This window comes from Denticeps clupeoides, chromosome 7 (assembly GCF_900700375.1).
Source record: "Denticeps clupeoides chromosome 7, fDenClu1.1, whole genome shotgun sequence".
NCBI classification, from domain to species: domain Eukaryota; kingdom Metazoa; phylum Chordata; class Actinopteri; order Clupeiformes; family Denticipitidae; genus Denticeps; species Denticeps clupeoides.
In genome coordinates, this window is record NC_041713.1 from 15,386,022 (window position 1) to 15,403,213 (window position 17,192).

Sequence of the window (17,192 nt, forward strand, 5' to 3'; positions counted from 1 at the left end):
AAATTTCTAAATGAACCGTAGTGCATGCATATATTTGAACTTGTACTTGAATGTTCTCTCCATGTTGGCATGTACACAAGGTGGATTGATGACTTTAAATTGTCCATGGTTGTGAATGTTGTATTGAAGCATAATAGCATGATCTGAACATTTCTGAAGATATTTTAATGGAATCAGTCAGATACATATTGCTTTTTATTTACTTGTGATCTATAATGCAAGTTTGGATCTGAAGTAGAATATGAAGTGGAATATTTTATAGCTTGGGACATAGGGAAAAGATGGAATAAGAAAATACTTGTCCAGTCCAGTGCTGAACTGGAGGGAATTCTTGTACAATTGTTGCAATTTCAGCTAAGTGAATTTAATTCAATTCTGCTCCACACCGAAAGACAGCTTAATCTGACCGTAAGTAACACATGCTGCATTTTCTGATAAATGTCAGAAATGTCAAAACTTTGGCTCATGCTGATGACCCATCAGCAATTGGATGCCACAAAATAATTGAAAACATTATTAACTGAATATCACATAGCTTATAGAATGTTTTATGAATTATCTCACTAATAATAATACTTGAACGAACACCATTGCATTAAAATTCTCAGATTGACTAGCTTTGCCAGACACCTAACATATTCATTTCCACATACTGCCTAGATATCAAAAAGTGGCCAAACTTAGGTTTGAATAAATAAATCACATCAGTCTAATTAATGACAGAAGGTAATAATTCCGGTGGACATATAGTTTCTACTTTCTTTTAGAGTAAGTGTTTAATAACCAACGTCACATCATGCAGCATATCAACATTTATTCTGTGATGGAACAGGCTTGGGTCAGAGAGCTATGTAACCCATCTTATGGTAGTTAAGGGGCTCACTCATGGGCCCAGCACTGGCCACTCAATCCCATAATCACTACTCCAATGCTCATATCACTAAGCCACATGACTGCATGTATCAACATTAGAAAAGGGCTTGAGAGTCTCCTATCTTTTGATTTCCATTACATGTTGAGTCACTGCATGGAGTCAGTGGACAGGGGTGGCCATTTCCCTAATAGATAATTATTATCTTATTTATGTTAACAGGTACAGGTCCTGTAGTTTTAAGAGCATATTCTTTAGCAACCATTAGAGTTTGAACCAGATGAAGAACAGGCCAATTTCTTTGTTTAAAAATGTTTCCAACTTTCTTTAATTATCAAATTGTTTTTGGTGATAAATATTGGCTGCTGCAACTTAAGTCATCCTTCACATCTCCTTCACAATGTTCTACTTCTGCTTTCCTTATATCACAGCCTCACTCCTGGCATCGCCATTATTCCATTTAGCATCCTACTATCATTCACAAATGCAGTGCAGGCAAAAGTAAAGCTAGAAATGAATATATATAAAATATTATATAATTAAATACAGAATGTCACAAAGAGAGTGACAATCTAACCATTCCCCCAATTGTCAGCTTTGCATTTTTATTGTGTGCTAAGTTGAGTGTTATAATGACGGGCAGAAAATCTTTAGCCTTGATGAAAGGAGATGAAAGAGGGTCTCCTGGTGTTTAGATATTTTACATAGTTTTATTGAAACAGCTTTCATTTCTCTTGATATTCAGTGAAATGCTGCTGGTGACCAATTTTCTTCAAAAGCATTTTTTGAATAGATGAGACACTTTTCCTCCTGAATGTTCACAGATTTGTCAAGCGGAAACCTTTTTCATTTCAAAATCCAACAACCTGATGATCTAAAGGGAAAATGTTTTTAAGAGAAGATTTAATTTATTTGTTCTAAACTATAGGATAGAAACACTTACCTTATTTTTGTTGCAAAAGTCCAAACTTATGTGTCAAATTTGAATGAAAACGTAGTGGAGTAATATATAGCATTTGTATATGGATAAATTGATCTTTATTAAATCTGAAGAATTAGTCATTCTCAAGATCCTGTGCATTTAATGTCTCATTTGGAAGAAAAAAATATCATTGCAATGAGGAATATAATCAATTGCACTCTTATGAAAATTATATATACACAACAATATATACAATTAAAATATATACTGATATTTTCCAATATGGTTATGTTGATTGCAAACAGAGAAGGCTGTGGTCAAAATAAGAGTTTGATTCATTATAAATATATTATATTATTAATATAATATATTATCTTTATTGTTAATAATATTACAATTAATTTGACATTTTAGATTGATCCAATACAAAGTAGATATGATTAAGACTGGTGTCAAAATTATACCTCTTAAAAGGCATAGCCTCAACTCATCCAGCCTCACTTTGTGAAAGGCATCACAGAAAAGGAAGATGTTGGTGCACCTTTCCTTTATTTCACAGTACTTTGTCTGAAAGCAGGTAACATATTTTAAGAAAAAAAACAAAACACTTTATTGTGCTCTTGTTTGCTTCAGGTACTTCAGCAACAGCTGTTTGCAGTCCACAGATTTCTGAACATTTCTATGTTTAATGAGATACTGGAGTGCTACAATATGCATTATAAAAAACATGTAGGTTACTGGCTAATTTGTCTATAAATTTAACAGCTCTTGGAATCTACTGAAATGCAATTTCTTTTTTTAAAAAATGACAGTGACAGTTCAAAAACATCCACACTTAAACAAACAAAAAAAAATATACAGATATACAGATATTCCAGAATATTAAGGCGGTTGAAATAAGAAATCAGACAGCCCAGTTACCTCTTGTAACACTCGTTGAATGATGTATAAAACTTGGGGTAGACCATTCCTATTTGTGTATTGTGATGTGGCATGTTTTGACACTTTTGATCAGAAGCTTAATTTCCCCATCAGTAAGGATGTTCAACATTTACAAAAGCTTTTTTATTTAGTGTCAGCCAAATGGTAGAAAATCCTAAATGAGACCCCTAGGTGAAAAAATGTCTTTGTTCCTCTAAATGTGTTTGAGTATGGTTAACAGAGATCCGATGAAAGGAGTACTGGCAGGAAGCATGTATATCAAAACCGTACCTTGTGTTAAAAAAGAAATGAAAAATAAAGAAACACTGTGGCTCATATGGCTGTAAATAACAAAAAATGCAGCAAGTAAAGAGCTGCGTTGTATTGTTGTGTGTGTTATACATTCATCCTTAGGGCTGTAGGCTCACAAAAAGGTGGAAACATCTGTAGAAAGTGTGATGAGCTGCCACCCAAGCACTTTGGTTAAACATCAGAGAAATCCTAACCCCCCCTCCCAAGAATGTGTACAGTTATTTAATAAAAAAGAAAACATTTCATAAACAGAATGATCTAATAGATGATTCAGAATGATGTATTTACTAAGTCCAGGAATTATTCTGTATGGGTCAGTGTGGCAGATGCTGCTCTCCACTATTCTATTTCCACTTTGGTACTATAGCTACCAGTCATGCCCGATGAAGGCAGCGATTCTAAACACCCCATTCCCACTGATCTGCATGTGGTACATTGTTTATAATACATATGTTATAGTCTGACCAGCTTATTCATTAATTATTGTGCAGTTTGTTAAAATGGCATTAAAATTGGCAAAGCAGAGAAAAAAAAGAAAGTGGTAAAAAGGGAGCTGTACTATTTCATTGACTAGTGCAATGTTCATCCATCAGAGGCTAGACATTCATAGAAGAACAGATAGGAACACAGAAGCTGAAATCCATTGCCTTAACCTGATTCAGTATCAGTTTTTTTTTCTCTCTCTCTCCTTTGAATGACAAACATGGTAAATATAAAACTGTCTCTGTACATTAATGTAAATCAAATATACGAAGGTATGATATAGGAAGATAAAACTGCCATTTAGAGACAGTACAGTTTTTGTCCATGTTTGTTGATTGATTTTCTTTTTTTGTAGAACACAACAGCAAATCCACTGTCACAGGACTTGGCCATGCGATATCCAAATACTTGTTATCCATTGTAACACATATATATATATATTTCTTTGCCATTTGCAATTCGTTTTCTTGTTGCATGGTGTTTTTTCTGTTAATTTGGTACATAAACTCACAAAATTATGTTATATTGGTCTTTTCGATTCAGCCAGGTGGTGTTCTAATATAGGTCCATTAAAAGTAAACGTGTAATATGTATTAAGGTTTCTATATTGTCTCAAAAAACACTTGACGGAAACACATTAAGATTTGTGTTGAGCAGATACACCTTTCCAGTAGTCTAAAATGTCATGCAGATCCTCATCCTTGGCAAACTGCACTTTTTTGCGCAGCGCGTGTCCTGCTGCCATGTACTCCTCGTCTTTGTGACGTTTTCGGTGGAGCTTGAAGCGCTCCCAGATGCTGTGTGTCGGTTTGCAGTAGTACTCGGGACTGGACGAGTAGCTGAGGTTGTGGTACTGCGGCGAGAGCTGTGAGTAAGCCAAGTCCCTGGGCCGGGGCCTTGTGAGGGGCTCCAGGATTGAGGGCTTGCGGCTCCCCGGGTCCTCCAACTCTTCGATCTGCTGGGAGTCTGGGTAGGAATGCCGATGCTCGCTGTATTGCCGGATCTTCTCTGCCTCTGCCCTTAAAATGGCGGCAGCTGGCGTCACCGTTAAGATGGTCTCGCCGCTTGGCGAAGTCTTCTCTATGTACTTGGACTCGGACTTGTATCCCGCTTCAGACCGGTAAGGCCTGGGGCTACGCATTGGACCTCCAGTAGCGGTGCTTGGCCGTTTGGGTGAAGACTCAGATGTGTGATGTCTCTGGAGGGAATGGTGGTAGCTGTCTTTATACACAGGGGACAGGAAGCCCGATTTGCTCTGCGGCTGCTCTGAAATCAGCACAAGCTGCGGCTCGACAGTGGACACGGCCCCAGACTTGACACCTTGGAAGGAGGTGGACTCTGATTTCAGGGCATCTATGCAGTTGTTAATTATCTGGTTGACTTTGTCCACCTCCTTCGCTATTGTGGAAATCTCCGTCACTGAGCCTTGGCTGTTTCCAGGCATTGGCATCTCACACTCTCTGCGATCTAGATGCTCTCCGGTCCGTACCTCCATGTAATTTCCCTTGGCCATTTTGGGCGTTTCGCTGATGTCTTGGAGCTTGTACTGCTCCATGTCACTGCCAGATGGTAAGTATGGCATGCGTGGCATGCTCTCCCCAGCCATCATCTGCTTCTGCGACATCCGTGATATTGTCCCGCCTTCCAGCTCTGGCCCATATTTCAGTTCAATTATGTTTTTCTTCAGGCTGCCTGCCTTTTTGTGCTTTTCATCTTGCTGTCGCTTTTTGCGCAGGCAGTAATAGACCACCCCTAAAACAATTACCATGCTAAAGAGGCAGCCCAAGATTGTCATGATATAATGGGTGGCCGTGGCATTGTTAATTGACCTTTCCTTCCCAGTCGTTGGTCCTGTTGTGATTTGGAGACAAGTGTGGTTGTGCCGCAAGGAATTGCGTAAGGAAACCACACAATAATTATACACTGTGTGAGGCTTCAGATTTTTCAGTTCAATATCCTCCTTCTGGCGTTTCAGCGTCTGGATGTCAGTGTAAAAGCTATTATTGTACAGAACCAGGATGTACATCTTCTTGAAGGGGTGAGGAATCTGAACATTGATGACTGCACTCGTGTGCGTCACTTGTTTTGCCTTCATGATGGGTTTCACGTCCAGATCTATGTATGTAGGGGTAATGCTAATTTCGTACGGTCCTGTTCCTGAGAAGCAATCCTCAAGTCCACAGTGGGTGGAGTCAGAAGAAGGGGTTGGGGTGTCAGTTGAGACTGTGATGAATGGGGTCACGTAATCATCTGAGCAAACAGTGGATAGCATATGCAGTGCATTCCGGTATGTGGGGTTGCTTGGATTCTGGCTGAGGAGACTGTAGCCAGAGACGCTTTGTGGTGAATCACACACCATGCGTTCATTTGTTTTGTTCGGAAAAACTGAAAGCCACTTGATGAACCCCAACAGCTCACAAGTGCAATTGAACGGGTTGGTGTACAGCTCACAGGTGGTCAGTTTAGTTAAGCTGGTGAACGTGGACCCATCCAGTACCTGGATACGATTCATAGAGAGGTCTATATTTTCTATGTTTGGGCACTCCCAAAAGGCATTGGGTGTCACAGTCTCAATAAGGTTGGCCTGGAGGTAGAGGTACTGAAGCTTTCCCAAACCCCTGAGGATACCCTCTGTCAGGTTACGCAATTTGTTGAAACCCAGCTGGAGGACTTGTAGGTTGAACTGGGCTGAAAAGGCCCCATCCTCTATGTAATTGATCTCATTCTTGGTCAGGTTCAGGTAGGTCAAATTGGCAAAGCGGCTGAGGGCAGAGTAATGAATGCTTTTGATCTTGTTCTCATTCAGTCGGAGGTCCACAATGGTGCTGTTTATATGCTGGGGGATGGCTTCATAAGGTGGCTGGTTTTGGCTGCAAATGGCCAGCCATACAAAGCCCTTTTCCCCCTCGATGAGCCAGCAGTCTCCCCTGACTCCCCTTGTGTGTGTCAAATAAATTATGGCCACAGACCAGAAGAAGGCACTCACTGCCATGCCTCCACTGTGAGCCATTGGTGCCTCTTTTATAGTAACAAGCACAGTAGCCAGCAGATGGGGCAATGTTGGGCGCTTAGAGGCTCAGGGCTCACAGTAGTCTGACAAGGTGGGCAACAGTTTTCCTCCGATTAGCCAGCTGTCAAGTGATTTCTGGTCTCTCGTCCGGTGACGGCCTTCACACAAGTAGGATTTTGTTCGGAAGTACTAGCCCTTTTTTAACGAAAGAAGTGGAGCACGACCTGTGTGTTCATGCGACTTCCCGTCCACGGTTTGTCTTGGGTGAAATTTTGGAAGATGGGTGTTAATGCATTACCCACTCAAACTGGCTTGTGCTTATTTTCCCTGGGGCTGACATTGTGGATCGCTCGCATTTTGTTGTCTTTTTTCCTGCCTCTTCTGTCTCATCTATGGGCCAAAGGTTCACTGTAAAAAGAGAGAGAGACATAGAAAACCTCACTTACTATATAAAAAACTTAATCAATAAATTCAATAAATGTATTTATTCTGTATAATGAACACTAGGCAATAGTTATTTTCATGAAACACAAAATAGACATATAATTCCTCTAATACAAGGTGACACACACACACATTTATATCAATATGATGATTGATGACAAGTATTTAACTACACCTTTGCATGCAGCTCAAACAAGCAGAAATTATAAATTATGTCATAAAATATCTGATAGTAACAAAATATTTGCTCTAAAAATATCACATATTTTATAGCCATTCCATTTCATGTAAGAAAAAATAACATTCATGTGCAAAATAACATTCCAATTTGCTAATTTCTGATGAGTGTTTTGTGTGGGATAAAAATTGACTTATTTTAACCATCCAATTATTTGGTGCACAATTTAAGAGGTCCTCCACCGTCCTTGTTTTCTTGCCTCTGCAGTCGTCTGCTATTATCAGTTTGCCAATTACTTTGATAGGTCAGGAAAGCAAAATGGTCCTTTTTTCACATCATTAACGCTGAGTCTGTCAAACACTACCAAACAGGTCTAGTGGTTAAATGTTAGAAAATATTACATCATGCGCCTCTTAAGAGTAAAAAAAACAGATTGTTTCGAGACAAGTGTAGGAATGGGTTACATACCATATTAACTATGTGTGTCTACTATTGTAGTTAGCTAAGATCATAAAACAGTGCTTCCCTTTGTCATATCTAACCTTTCAGGAAATGTAGGTTCCCCCTAGAAAAGTGATTCATATCCGCACACACAAACACACATTGTTTGTGATTCCAAGAATCATGGAAAGTTTTCCTGTTCCAGAAATACAGGTATGGATTTAGAAAGAGGGAGAGAAAGAGAGAGAGACAGCAAAAGACAGACATCCCTGGCAGGCATTCACACCGAGACAACTGTGAACAGTGCTGGCTCCGCTGCTGCAAATCATTTTTCTAAGTATGGACACGAATGCTGGGCCAAGCAAAAACATTTCTCAGTCCAGTGCATGAGCAGACTTCCCCGGCTAGGCCAAGTCGTTTGTTTTGCAACCGTGGTGATTGAGGATAATTGGCAGATACGAAGACAAGTCATTTGATCACAGGGTGCTATTGAATACACTGTTATTGTCTGATTAACCTGAATCTCTGATAAAACCCAAAACCAAGCGAATGCTTCAATACACAATAAACCAGTTGGACAGACTCATGTGACAGTGTTGTGTAACCCAAGGAAGTGTTCTGTTTGTGTTTTCTACTTTAGTTTTGAACCATAGTTTAATAAATGAATTAAACGCATAAACCACAGATTGCATAATTATCAAGGGACAAGACGGTCTGCATTTAAAGGATTATGCCCTGAAGTAAACAACACATTTTGTTCACAGATACAGCATCTTAAGTTTTCAGCTGAGATAAATTGTATTATTTACATGTTAATGTGCACTTAATGAGCAGAATATATTTCACCAACCGTTTCCTTCAGCAGCCAGTTTTAATAACAAGTGATTGGGACCAGAGCCCTCCCTGTCACACTCAAGTGCCACACTTCAAGCTGTGTCCAGACATAACTTATTGTCTGCTGGAGTGGCCGGGATCAGGGAGTGAGTACACACCGCTGTCATCGCGATGCTAATTTACAGCTTGCACAAGCCGTCCGCCGCTGAATTATGCACACGCGCACACTCCCCCGGCGAGGCGTTTCGTAAGTGTGCCAATACTCGCAGTTCTTAAATCTCGGAGAGGTAGGCAGTGCGTCAGCCCTGGGATTTTCACTTCACCTCCCCAGCACAGGATGATCTATGGGTGAGACGAGCAGCTCCACTTTGTTGTTTGGCATTATGTAATTCCCTGCTTGTTGAAAGTTGCCAAAGAAGTGAATTGAAGTGGTTGCTTTAGTTCTGAGGTTGCAAAACTGATGAAGCAAGAGGGGGTTTTGCATTCCGTGTTGCTTTGCATTCTGTGACATCAGTTTAAATGCTAAATGGCTCGATATAGAAATACACATTATAGAAAATGAACACCGTCAAAAACAAAACAAAAACGGAAATGAAAGATTAATGACATTGCCCGCAAGCGCTACGCGTGTGGAATTTACACACGTCCTTATCTTGGGAATTCATTTTTGTTATATTTTAGCCTGGGCCCCTTTGACTGACAGAGAGGAAATGTTTCATCTGCATATTCGCTATATATGTGTGACCCCAGGGCAATTGTTTAGAAGCAGTTAACCCCCCACACACTCCCCCCCATTTTCCTTGTTGTGCACTTTCACCGAGCCACTTAACTGGCATTCAGATCAGATCCGACTCTCCCAGTTATCCGTTTTAGATCAGCTAGGGAGGAATATTCCGAGACTTGCACCAGATGAGAAATGGGCATCAGCTAAATTTGAATGGGGGATGAGAAGAGTCACCGCAATCCTGCCAAAGACCTTGGACACGTCGTGCTGTTCCTGTTAGAGTTGAACATATCGAGGGATGCGTCGCCGCTGAAGCATAAATTATCAGCAGTTGCTAAGTGGTGAAATAATGCGGGCCCACAGACTTGATGGATTTGTATGGCATGATGATGGATTCACACTTTATCCTTCTGCACACAGACAGACAGCTGAGATCATCAGTGGGTCTTCGACAGGATTGCCGGGGTCTTGGGAGGCTCTGCCGTGATTCAGGATTGATTACTTTCACCCAGCCCAAGAACTCTGAAATTAACATTAGTCCTGACAGGCCATCATTTCAGAATTACCATACGCTATCTCCCCTTGAACAGAGCCAAAAGCCTGGCATGCTCCAATGAGCAGAAGGGAATCGGCATTCAGACGGCTTCTACCCCCCCCGCAAAACTTAAACTGCCTAAAGATGCTTGAGTAAAGATGAGCACCGGGCCATCGTGGAGTACTTCTCCTGCACTTTACCACTGGCTCCCAACTCAGCTCATATCGGAATCCACTCACATGCGGTAGCAGAACCAGAATGTCTCAGTGTGGAGACATACACAAGCACAGCACCAACAAGGTCAATTCTGATGGAAGTTTATTAAAGCAAAATCCACTTTCACATGTCAGTGGGCAGTGGTGGCCTAGCGGGGCAGTGGTGGCTTAGCGGTTAAGGAAGTGGCCCCGTAATCATGAGGTTTGAATCCCGAACCGCCAAGGTGCCACTGACCAAAGTCCCCACACACTGCTCCCCGGGCGCCTGTCATGGCTGCCCTATGCTCACTAATGGTGATGGTTAAAAGCAGAGAACACATTTGTGTCACGTTGTGTCAACGTGTTCTGGGCTGCAGGGTTTCACAATGACAATCACTTCACTTTCACTTCAATAGTTCTGCTGGAGACCTGAAAGGTAATGGGGGAAATTTCATGATCACATACATTCACATCTGAAAAGTATGTTCCAGATGGGGTTGATATTAAGCAATACATCTACTAGAGGATTCTGGGTATAATTTTTTTTACTCTTTCTAGACGCTAAGTGTGGGGCTTCTTCTCTAGTGTAAGGCATTCTACCAAAACAGCTAAAGCATGATAGAACCACTTGGTGGTTATCTTGAAGAAGACCTTTTTATTGGTGTGTACTTAATTCTGTCACACCGAAACACGATCTTTTGCCTATGTTTTCATGAACAAAGTTTTAATGGGAGGACTCTCACACATGCTTCTTCATTTTGGATTTATTTAAACCCATGCCCCCTCATCATTAAAGATTGTATTTATTTTTAAAACAATTTATTTGTGTAAATCCTGAGGACGCCCATGACCTTACACTGTCGAATAAGGCTCAGGGCATAGTGCTGTGTGCACCCTTCATTTGAAAACAGTGCCCTCTGTGTTTCCAACCAGTGTGGTAGGTGTTTCTGACAACAACCAACATGGTGACGATGGTGGAGGTCTCCAATCTTCTACTACTTGCCTGGGAGAAGAGAAATCAAATAGATGTTTAGAACTTATTTACTATCTCCCATTAGTTTTCTTTGAAATGTTCTGCAATTTACATCCAACAGCTTTCCAATAACATGCAGAAATACTGATTAAATGGAGGCTGCCTCTGTATACCGTCTTTAACACTGAGCAGAAATGGACCTTAAGGTGAACATGTGCAGTAGTCTACAGCATTGGTTCTAATGCTTTGCAGTTTGCAGTGTTAATGGGTTCAGAGCAGCATTTAAAGAAAGCTTGTTTGATAATGGCTTTACAGTAAATTTGGAGCCAAATGTTAGGAGATAAGGGCCTACCACTGAGCATGTTTTGGGCTAATAGACTGTAATCCTACAGCCAAGACGTACACAAGCTGTCGGATGAGAATCATTTTGGCAGATTATGGCAAGGACAATTATATTTATATTGGGATCTTTGTGGCACAAAACTGATTAGAGGTCATCCCTCCTGACAGCTGACCTTTTGGTGAAGTTGTCTCATGCCCCTCAATTGTGAAGTCTGTTTTTCCCTCCCATTTCACAACCACTGATCTGAATGAAAAGGTAAATTTACGGTGCAAGTTCACACAGACAGTAATGAGATAAAAGTCACTCCTTAATGAGATTAGTCAGAGGCAAAAAACACTGTTGGTAGATACCAGCTGACAAGCCCTGGCACCGAGCGGTGAAATGAATCTCATCAGCGGAATCTAAGAGGCTTAGCTATTATCAAAATCCAGAAATCTATCATGAAACAGTGCGTTAATAATTCAGTTGGCACCTTTTCCGTTGGCATTTCTGATTCTAGTGATGGGAATATGAAGTTGAATCTTTAATAAAAGGATGCCATTTCCCAAAATATTTTACAGATTGAAAGTCTGCGCTCAGGGCATTAAACGTCTGCAATCATCCATCATTATGTTCGAGTGCTCAGATTATTTTGTTCCGTATGCATGCAGGTAAATTGTTCTGACTAAATGGTTGTGACAAAATATTGCTGCATTGTTGTATTTATTAGGCTTCTGGTGACATGTTGCTAGGCAGCAAACAAAATTACTTATATCCAATGAATTCATGGGATATTAAGTTGGGGGGGGGGCATACTAAAGTTCAATTATCACTCTGCAAATTGGATGCATCGTTAAGGTAAAATATAGTGGTAAATTAGATTTTTGATAAAGAAAATTCATTAAATAGGTCAGTTTATGACCTATTTTTCTCCCTACCTTGCCATCCACCTTTCACTCACCCATCTGTGATGTCTGAGTGACTGACAAGTGACTGAGGTCGCTGCTGGCTTTTAAGGAAGCCCGCAGATGGAATGAAAGAGAAACACCATCTGATGTTCAAAGATTCTTTCCTCACCTCATCTACGTTCTGCAAAGCTGTGAAGTAGATGTCTTTTAGGCATGGTTTGAATATTTTTAAAAAGGGAAGGGTAAACGGGAAGGACTGGCAAAAAAAATATTGATTTGTGCAGGGATTTTAAAAAAATGGGTTTCTTCATTCAGTTCTTCCAGCTCAAAAGCCTATTTCTCAAACTCTTTAGTAATTCATATAAGATGGGAAAGGTAAAGACAGCAAATGTAGATAATCCATCTTGACACTAACATTTTCAGTAGTGACAGGCATCTTACACAAAATCTGATAACCCTTTTTAATTTATTAATACAAGCATGCGTTATAGTTCATTTAAAACGTATATTTGCCTTAGCTAAAAATATTTGTCATTATCATTAGGCTCAAAATGATATTAGCCAGGAAAAAACATAATTGTAGTGATGAAATATAAAATTCACACAAACACTCTATTTATATATTAATGATGCCATATTGCAATACATATCTGGAAGAACAATCAGGGGAAGGTTTCGTAAAAATCACAGTTAGCAGCACTCATGTTTTAGGAAGCACGCCCCGGTTTGGAAATGAATTTCCAATGCAAAACAACAATACACGACCAGACCTTTCGTCTAACAGAATATTAGGAGCCATGCACACATCTCTTTAGAACTAGGGCAAAATCTTCTGGGCAGTGCTGTTCCTCATTTTTCTGCCATCTCATCACTCCCTCCTAGTGTTTTTTGCTATCCATATTAATGACCCTCTTTTAGAATATGCCATTTGTGGCTGCCTCTGGGCAGGTTTTCTGAAATGAACTTTGTTTCCAGAGCGCCTTGGGGAGAAAGCAAGGCAACCATATGCTGAGAGCCGCTTGCTGTAAACCTTTGGGTAGATGGCTGGGGCTGACAGGCTTCAGCGGACATGGCCAGGCCTGTTCACATCGCAAATCCCGCTGTTCTGTCACAGTCACAGGCTGAAGGCTCTGTTTCATGTCCATTCCAATGAATTCAGTACAGAGGTCCTACTGCTAGAAACCCTCATTTCTGACCCACTAAGTAACACGTCCACTTTGGTTCCATAGCATGACATGAGACATCACTCAAAAAATGTGTCCTTTTATGGTGTCCATATACTGCACAAGTGTAAACATGAGCCCGATGCCTTTTTTTTCACAGCCTTCTCCTCAAAATGATATTTGAGCACTTAGTGTATTTAACAAAAGCCATATGGATGGATATTGCATGTGATTTAATTATGCACATGAGCAAAAACAGGACAATGCATCAGTGCCTTTTCAGAGGTCCATTTCCAGCGGGAGCTATTAATGCAGCTCCTTGATTGCTTGTGGAAAAACCAGTACAGTGCTTCAAATGTCAAAAGGCAGCCCCACAAAACACTGCAATTCCAGTGACATTTATTCAAATGCTCCTAGCAGTGATGGTTAAATTGTAATGAACTAATATCAGACTGGAATGTTGTTTTCATCTTCAGTCACATGCACTCATTTTTTTTAAGGTAATCATAATGATTAAAGAAATATAATGGAAGGGTGCAGTGGGATTACTTTGGGACACTGTGTATGTCAAGAGAGAAATCTGCCCGTTGAGCACAACCATGACAAGACTTTAAAATAATACTGCTACTGTCTCCCTTTGCATAAACTCACAAGGAGCCCAGCTCAAATGTCCATGAAATGAGTATATGGGTCCAATGGGGAAAAATGTGCATTGAGGCAACAGATTGATTTAAGAAACAGAGAGAGGGTGTAAGAAAAAACTTCTCTTATTTCCTTATTCCACAGCCCGTGACCTTTAAAATAAACAAGCTAGCTAAGGATAAAAGCACGATCTCTGATCCCCCAAAGCGTGGCGTGGGCACAAAGTTTCCTTTGTGTATAAACTGGATGAAGTTCTGAAAATCTGAAAATCGTTTGGTTTATTAATACTACATGCATGTTATATTCAAGTACTCCTTTTAGTGCATAGGGGGGTTGTACAAATATGCTTTGTACAGAGTGAACAGAGTTTGCATGTCTGGCAAGGTTAAATGCACTTCGGCATCTCATGGGATGCTTTTTAATCAAACGTTTTTGCTGTCTATTGCGTCGCTTACTGCTGCCCTACAGCAACGTTTATCCGCTAGGCCTTTTAGTACTAATGGCGCGAACGCTAATAGGAAATGATGAAAAGATACATTCCCCTTCGTTGCTAACTGATCGAGCTTGTAACACATAAACCTGTGGTCTTGTAGGCAGGAGACAGCGTGGCGCATCTGTTCACCAAGCCGTGGGACGTTCCGGCGCGGCCGCATGCCGAGCAGCGATGGCTGTCTTTTTCTTCATCGGCAAAAAAGCTAATGATGCTCAGCTCCGCACACTGAGCTGCGCTTTCCCTGCTACAGCAGTGGTAAAATGAAGTAATTTTATTTCGGTCTGTGTTGAATTCTGATCTGTGGAGGGTCGATGTTGGGGTGGAGGACCACTCAATATAGCCAATAGTGGCTGAACTAAAAGAAATAAAGGCCTCATGTGCCATATAGAATATGAAGTCATGTCATGATCCGGCCCGGAAGGGGTTACTCCGGGCCGTGACAAGTCATGTATGGGTATCAGATAGATTTACAAAGGGGGAAATGTTAAGTCGATTTGGTTATTATTAGCATTTGTAGCTGTGAAAATGCTGTTGAGCTTGTTAAATGTTGTGTAGGTAGATTTTTTTTGCTGAGCAGACAACAGGGCCAACTGTCATGTATCTGGCAAGAGAGTTGCACGTGTCGCTGATCTCTAGACTCTGAACAGAGAATATTATCACTAAGGTACAGGGAAGTTGCTCAGATCGTAGACGTGCACATACTAGACCCACTGCATTGACTCAGTTTGGTAAAATGGGCACAAAGCTCAGCCTTGTGCCCATTATGCCAGTTGTGTGTGGGAAGTTGAGAGATGTTCTGTAACATGTTGCTACATTGGGCACTTTCCCAGACCTTCATAATTTGTGTCCTCTGAAGGAGTTGGCCTTGAATTGAGACAATATCCATGATGTCTCAAATGGAAATCTCACTCCAGGCACTCCATTGTACTAAAAAAATAAAAAACACCAAATAGTTTGAACGTTTGTGGCTAAACCATGTGTAACTACAGACTATACAATTCTGGCCTAGAACTTGTTTCTGAAGATTATCAGACCAACGTTTTGCAGCCAGAGAGGCAAGAAACGAAACATCAAGCATCACCATTGTTGCAAGGGGCCGTGGTGATGAATGGGTGCTGGTGTGGGATTGCTTGGAAGGAACATCTTTCAGCTGTGGAGACTCTTTTTCTGCCAGCATGTTCTGGGGGAGGTTTGGAAGCAAATCTCTTCCGCCGTGCCGTGGGGAGTGTCAGTGCAGAGAACTTAACGCTTCAATGTTCTGACGGAAGAATCGTTCCTCTCAGGCTCGTGGATGAAACGGTTACGCTGACTGCTGTGGCTCTCTCGCTCCACAGTGTGAGCTAAAATGTCATTCCGTGCCTTCCTGCGCTCTACACTACTCTCTTTTTACTGCACTTTACCTCCACCTTAGTGCTACCGGACTCAGTTTTTCCTTCTTCTCTGATCTCTATCTGCGCACCTTCTCCCCATCACTACCTCCCCAGCTGGATGCTGAAGGTTGCAGCTCGCCCACCCCCCTCATGAGACCTCATTTCTACAACACCGGTCTGCTGTTTATTTGATGTCATTGAGAATCCATATGTGTGTTCCCGGGAACGATAAAAGATGGGGGCCAGAGGTGGAGAAACAATCGAGTTGTAATGAAACTGCATCTCTCGGGGGAGAGGAACACATTCTTGCTTATTGGACTCCTGAATCACCTTGTGGTGCTGCCGAATTACGAGGCGGCTGGAAGCGTGCTTCATTTGTATCAGATGGCATTAGCGTAACGCGTTAATTAAGTCTGGGCTGAAATGAAATGACAGTTGTTTCACTGCGTCCCGAACCCTCCTCGACGAGCGGCGTCTGCTTTGTGACATCGCCGATGCCGTTCGCGTGGCTCGACAGGAGCCCGTCACTGATGGGGCATCACGCCGGGGCCGGGACAGGCGTGAAGCGTGGTGTGCTAATTAGCTTCATCTAACCTTACTTCCCTTATAAATCAAACGCAGGGCTGCTCCATTGCACGTTGGATGCTTAGGTTTCTGGGACAAAGCCTTTGTTACCCTTGCAACAGTTCTCATCGCCTCTTCATAAGAAGAGGGTCTTAAACAGATGTGTCTCTGTCCCTTGGCATGTCTCAATGTGACCTTGCGAAAGTTGCTTGAATCGCTTCAGTCTTTTTTTTTTTTTGTACGCCAACTCGCTGGGGAACAGGCAGCGAATTACCGAGCACTGCTCGCCTCCTCTCACTTCTGTTTTGTTATTTTTTGAAGAGTTAATGATATTCCCTGGCATAAATTAAAGCGCAAAGTGGCTAATTTTAGGCACCGGAGTGGCGGTCAAGGACAGATATTGCTGGATGAGAATTCGCTGCTCTGCCGTGGCGCACAAAAGATGTTCACGTTTAATAATTTTCATCATTTTAGCATGTCATTTTTTTCCCCCCTAAATGATCTTTTGGAGTGAGAAGGTGAAAGCTGCAGCGTTCCGCTACACCATTAAACGGTCTCATTAGACCTTACATCTCTTACTCTTTAATTATTCACAATCCCACGGTATAAAAATAACTAATAACACGGGTTGTCGAGCTGTCATGCATATATCATGGTAAATTATTAATGCTTGAAATTATAAATGTCAAACAGTTAATTATTGAGCTAATTAAAGCTTTTATTTTGTCTAAAATAGACACATACGGATTTTTCTTTTTTTTTTTTGGTGGTGGTGATTTTCTGCAGAACAGAAATATTAATTTATTTATTTGTACAGCAAATCTGCTGTATTTGTTAGCATCTGTTGGTAAACATCTGTCTGTAAATTATGTAATCAGTCTCCAGGAC

The 17,192-nt window shown here is 41.2% G+C and overlaps 1 protein-coding gene and 1 long non-coding RNA gene across 5 annotated transcripts in view; one reads left to right on the forward strand and one right to left on the reverse strand.

The window, feature by feature from the left end:
- Positions 1–2,258: 2,258 nt before the first annotated feature.
- Positions 2,259–17,192, reverse strand: part of elfn1a (extracellular leucine-rich repeat and fibronectin type III domain containing 1a) — a 69,267-nt gene continuing 54,333 nt past the window's right edge. For all 4 annotated transcript variants that reach the window (XM_028987108.1, XM_028987110.1, XM_028987107.1 and 1 more), the window contains one exon: positions 2,259–6,927. In XM_028987108.1, the coding sequence (XP_028842941.1) occupies positions 4,147–6,519 (2,373 nt within the window). In that variant the 5' untranslated portion in view covers positions 6,520–6,927 and the 3' untranslated portion in view covers positions 2,259–4,146. The remainder of the gene's footprint in view (positions 6,928–17,192) is intronic.
- Positions 8,688–17,192, forward strand: part of LOC114794510 (uncharacterized) — a 42,165-nt gene continuing 33,660 nt past the window's right edge. Inside the window, exon 1 of the long non-coding RNA XR_003750356.1 lies at positions 8,688–8,764. This is a non-coding gene — a long non-coding RNA (uncharacterized LOC114794510). The remainder of the gene's footprint in view (positions 8,765–17,192) is intronic.